The 5,852-nt window shown below is 33.9% G+C and overlaps 1 protein-coding gene across 1 annotated transcript; it reads right to left on the minus strand.

Moving 5' to 3' along the window:
* LOC116119881 (protein GRAVITROPIC IN THE LIGHT 1) lies at window positions 1-1,750 on the minus strand. Its single transcript, XM_031405814.1, has one exon. It carries the CDS (start codon window positions 1,546-1,548, stop codon window positions 136-138), a length of 1,413 nt encoding a protein of 470 aa, XP_031261674.1. The 5' UTR covers window positions 1,549-1,750; the 3' UTR covers window positions 1-135.
* Window positions 1,751-5,852: the final 4,102 nt, after the last annotated feature.

The following is a 5,852-nucleotide window of genomic DNA, read 5'->3' on the forward strand; positions in this document are numbered from 1 at the left end:
TTTAAGATCAAGCCTTTTTCATCATTTCTTTTCACATCTGAACTACTAGTGCAATATACAATTATACCCTTTTCTTTTATAAATAAATAAATAAAAATACCTTCACAAAAGTATTTTTCTAAATATAAAATAAAATTAACGACTTGCCGGGGAATTCACTGTCACCGGAGACAAATAAACCTGACTCTGTATCACAGTTTTGCCAATCTTGAACCCAGGAACAACTGTAAAATGCACACGGAAATCAACACCAGAATCAGGAATTTCACATGAAACAATTGAGTCATCGCTCACATTCTCCATATAAACTTCTGAAAATCTGCAGTTTCTTGGGACCTGAAAAATGTTAACTTCTTGATCAAATGAGAATGCCAAGCGATGTAAAAGCCAAGCCCGTCTCGCCATCTCACTAAAATATATGAAGAAAACAGAATCTGGGAAATCTCCACCATTAATCTGCTTTCTCTGGTTCAGGTTACCGAAAAGTGAACACTCCATTTTTGCGTGGACTAAATGAAGGTACTTGGCGCGAGTAAACTTAGCGAAACTAGAGTTTGAGTTCTGTTTCTGAGAAAGAAAGTGCTTTACATTCACAGATTTGAGTTTCTTGAATTCATTCAAGTATTGTTCACGAGGGACTTTGTTAAAAGACTCAGACTCAGTTGTTGGTGAAAAATTCGGAAAATTGAAACCTTCAAGCATTGTTTTGCAAACAAAGGATTCAAAGGCGAAATATTTATGGCTTGGCTTTGAAAAAATTGCTTCAGGTTCTATAACTTTGGCTGCTGAATCAAGATCCCAGTGAGCCGACTCCATTTCTTTGTTCATTAACTTCACAAAATTCCGCACAGATCTTAACGTATAGTGAAGAAACTGAACGAAGTGGCTCGGATTCAAAGCAGAAAGCTGAAGATTGTCGAGTATTGATATAGGTCCACTGGCGTTTAATCTCTTTTCAATGGTCTTATTGAACGCGATGGCCTCTTGAAGCTGTTTTTCCAGTTCAGAAATTGCTGACTCTTTCATCTCAACTTCAGCCTCCAGTTTCTTGATAGTTATCCCATAAGTCTTCATCAAACTTTGTTGTTCTTGAATCTCCGCTAACATAATAGTAACTTGAGGCGAAAGATCAAGTTCTTTCTTCAAGAATGCACGTTTCAACTCAGATATAGCCTTCAACTCATCAACAACAGCCTGGTCCGCCACATGAATCGCCTCACTGTTGTAAGGATACTGAGCCATTTGCAGCTCGGCATATGCAGCTTTAATCGAAGTGATTCCGGCAAAAAGCTTCGCCACCAATGCTTCCATGACTGCTCTGTGCTTAGCTCTGGGATCTCCAGGTTTTTCCATGTGATTATTACTACTTCTCTTTATACAAAACGAGTCATCTCCTCCAAACTTGTGCTGTGAAGTAAGGATACAAATTCCAATCCCATTGTTAGACGCCATGTTCTTTGTTGCACTTCTCAAGTTGATTACTTTCTGAAAAGTCTTGGCCAGTCTGCTCTTGCCGTTGAGACCCGATTTGGGTTTCACTGTCTCCATTTGATGAAGAAAGTATCAAAATTGAGAGATGAATAGTGATGAAGAAAGAAGAGAAAACTTAGCTGAAGGGTTGTGTTGTGATAGAAAGTGAGTAAAGCAAACAACTTTGACTATCAGATTGGAGCCGCAGACATGGGTGGGGATAAATACAATAATAAAATATAAAATCAATAATAAAGGGTAGGATTTAAAGCGCGGGAAAATAAAATAAAAAAGAAAAAAAGAAAAGAAAAGTGAATGGTTACAGTTGGGTTAATTTAATCAGTGACAATGAATAAGTATTAAGTACAGGAGGAATAATAGAATGAATACGAACTCATACTAAAGATTTAATAGATTTTATTTGATTTGATCTTACAGTAGTACTACTGCTACGCAGAGAGGTGATGATGATATGTGGAGCCTACGTTATTGGATTGATTGATGGATGGGAAGATAATGGACCCCATTAAACCAGCTATTTAATTTAGAAATGGAGCTGCTTCACTGTTATACTGCATTCTGCGTGGCCTAATCCTTCTACTGTAGAGGGATTTATGTTTGATAGGAATTTGGCCAGAAATGAGAACATGGGAACAGTTGAGTTTGTGTACGACGGTGGGGGCAGAGGGAACTGAGAGCCGGTTCACTTTCAGAAAATCTAACTGTTTAAGATTTGGAGTGTCACACAAACACCAAGTCCTCACCGCTAACTGGTGACAGTAGAATTTATGTAATTCTCTTTACAAATTCTGGTTTGTACAGTATTATTATTCATAGATGGTATTTCTACATTTGTAATCCATTTTAACCTTCCCTTATGATTTCGATATTATAGTTTATAATTAATCGATTTATAAATAAATCTTATCTATTCGTTATAAATTACATTTATCCATTCATAAGCTATCATGTTAAAGTTGTACATCCTTCATCAATAATTACTATTTACATGTGTTTCTTTTGTTAGATAGACTTATCATATCGATCAGACAGATTTATGTATCGGTTAAATAATGTTACGAAGTATAAGTAACAAAAGAATTTATTATGGTAATTATAATTGAGAAGGTGGGATTGGAAGAGATGATGGATGGAGTAGCTGGGAATTGAATAGTAAAAGCTTCCAATTAGTAAGTAGAAGGGGAATATCGAATGAAGAGAGATGATTTTATTCTATCGTTTCAAATGATTTGGCACTTCCTTCATGCCAAAAGAATCAAACTTGACTTTGGTTTCTCCTGAATAAAATGCCTTAACTGTGGTTGAAATGAATTCAATTTGTAGATCTCCAAAATCAAAAGAATGAAGAAAAAATGGTATAAAAAGACATATGTGGCCGAAAGAAGACAGTGACCAAAGCAAGGTTGTGAGTTGTGGGACATAATGACCAATTGCAGTCTTCAAATGGATATACGAAGTGGAGTTGGTAGAAGAAGTAGAGAAATGAAGGCTCCAAGTTTCTTAATTATGGTTTGACATTAGGAGCATGGAATGATTATATAAGAAGCATGTAACATACTATTATAGACCATGCTCAATTTGGTTTTAATTAATTAATTTAAAACAAAGTTGTGAGTCTAAGAATTTAGGTGGACCATCCTGTTTTTAAAATTGGAAACAAATAATTGAAACTTAATCTTGAAATATATATATAGTTTAAGCTTCTCTTAACCTAATCTAGGAAATTAAGGAGGTTGTAATCTTATTATGTGTTTCATTGCTCAATTTCAATTGACATTAATACCAATAGCATTATTTAGGAGACAATAAAACACAAACAAAAGTTTGTAATCAATCCAACCCTTCAAAAGTTTTTCAAATTCAAGAAATGTCACCCATAAGCTAATGGGTATTTTTAAAGGTGAAATAGTTTTTGGTTTAATCAAAAGAGTATAGTAGTGTATTTGTCCCATGAAAATTTGTAAATTCGCAATTGTCACCAATTAAATGTAACAATCATTTTTATCATATGATCATGAAAACCATGTTTTGGGTATTTTGTAAGTGAGGCAAGCCTGAATTCATGTACTTGATTTGCAAGTCGAATTCTATAATCTTCGAAAATGAAAAAACATGACCTTTGATCGTGTAGATGCTTAAATACTACGATTCACCCCTATAGTTTTCGAATTTGTAACCATTAGCCCAAGGCAAAGTTGGATAATTAATGGGTTTAGTGGGCACTTGATCACATACAAGATGGAGAGTCAAAACATTATGATATAATATAAATGTGACAACATGCCCACTTCAAATTATGACAATCTTGTAATAAAAAAAAACACATAAAAATGAAACTTCTTAAACGGCTTTGTCCCCCTACTTATTTCATCAATAGGGCCACAACAGCCGAAGCTCTTGTTTTTTGAAAACACTATTAAAAAAAATCAATCATTTTTCAAAACACTTAAAAGAGTCTTCTTCTTTCTCTTGCTAGCTAGGCATTCAACAACGAAAACAAAAACACTTTGTTTTTGGTGCTGAGGTTTGGCCTTCGTTCAATTTCTAATGATGGTGTTTTACTTTTGAAAACTATTGTTAAATATTAAAAATAAATATATCTAACCTTAATTATTAGAGGGTTTGACATCTAACCACAAGAAGAGGCTAAAATATAACTAACTTTAGTGGCTTGACATTCGGTCACAAATGGAGAGGATAAAATGACCCTTACCTTTATATCTTCATTTTTTTGGGTAAACTCGAACACAAAACCTTTAGGTATTATTAATCTCAGTGGCTAAAGGACTTGCTATCCAGCCACGAGAGGTTAATACATCCATTTTCATAGCATTCATCTAAATATTGGATCTAAATTTTAAAATGTTGCTAATCAATCACACTTAATCTTCTTCATGAAGACAGATCAATTGCAATGGATTATATCATTTAAAAGTTGGCCTCCAAATGAAGTAATGAAAGCAAGTTTAATTGACATTATGTATGTAGAAATTATTGGAATAAAATATAATGATGCCTATGATTATTATTGTCTAATACAAAATTAATTAATTGAAAGCAAGTGATGTGGATTATAAATATAATCTTTAAAAATTGATAAATAAATAAAAATGTCATTATTAATTAGTTTCCTGTTAAATAATTCAATTTCTACTACTTTCTAACAACCAAATGGAGTATAAAATGAGAAATGTTTTTTGCTTGATTGCATATATTTCTTTTTATATACGGCAACAATTATTTTGAGTACATTTCATCTACTTCCCAATTTTGGAACTCAAGCAAAGCAACAACATATATATATATATCAATTGGCTACTATGTCAACACTGATAAGGATACTATTGGGTGCGGAAGCAATATGCTCTGATATCACAACTTGGTAAGAAGATACAATTTTGTAAAACCCTAATATGGCAAATACTCCTAGGTGGGGTGAAAAGGAGTTTATAAAAACTTCAACTACCCAAATACAATGAAAAATTAATAACAATAAATGTGCAACAAGTAGTAAATTAGTTAAGGGAAGAGAGATGTTCAAAGATTTATAATGGTTTGGAGCTTTGATCAGGAGCTCCTTATATCCACTTCTTCAAGGCAACATCCTTGTAGTTCCACTAAACTCAGATTTCGCTTTTACAATAGCTTTGCAGGATTTTACTTTTAGTTTTACAGGATTTCGCCCACAAAGATATATAAAAAAGTTTTTGTGACTGATTGCCTCTAAAGTAGGTTGATACTCACAAATGAGTTTGAAGTTTTCTCTCGAAGAATATAGGATTGAGTACAAATGAGAGTGAATAATGATTAAGGTCAAGCTCTAGGGTTTTCAAGGAATGTTGCTCTTTCTCGTCTTGTTTAGACTCTACTTCTCTTGCAATAAGTCTCTCTATTTATGTGTTCACCAACCCTTGAAATAAATTATACTTGTAACTTCATTTAATGCACTACTACAACTTTTTGTAAAACTGTAGAACCTAGAGGAACGGGCGTTCCTGACACCAACGATCATTTTTCTTTGAAAATAAGGTTTGGAATGGCCGTTCCCTTATCGTGAATGAGCATTCCACCATCGCGAACGGGCATTCCTCTATCGCGAATAGGTGTTCCACCTTGGAATGGCTTGATAATTTCTAGGAATGAGTGTTCGTCATGGTCGTTCTTATTTGACTTGAAATTTTCAAAACCTTGACTTGGGCTTGAAATCTTTTAAGTCCAAAATCTTGACTTGAACTTGGAACGAGCATTCCTCTTCAGATCGCAAAGAGTGTCAAGATTTTAGAACCATGAATGATGTAATAGAACAACGTCATTCATGTGGAATGATTGTTTTGCTTCAGATCGCGAATGTATGTTAGTGT

This window comes from Pistacia vera, unplaced genomic scaffold (genome assembly GCF_008641045.1).
Source record: "Pistacia vera cultivar Batoury unplaced genomic scaffold, PisVer_v2 Contig91, whole genome shotgun sequence".
Classification (NCBI taxonomy): Eukaryota; Viridiplantae; Streptophyta; class Magnoliopsida; order Sapindales; family Anacardiaceae; genus Pistacia; species Pistacia vera.

What these genes read in the sequence shown, in the direction of transcription:
- LOC116119881 (XM_031405814.1), bottom strand. Translation starts at nt 1,548, where the DNA reads ATGGAGACAGTGAAACCCAAATCGGGTCTCAACGGCAAGAGCAGACTG.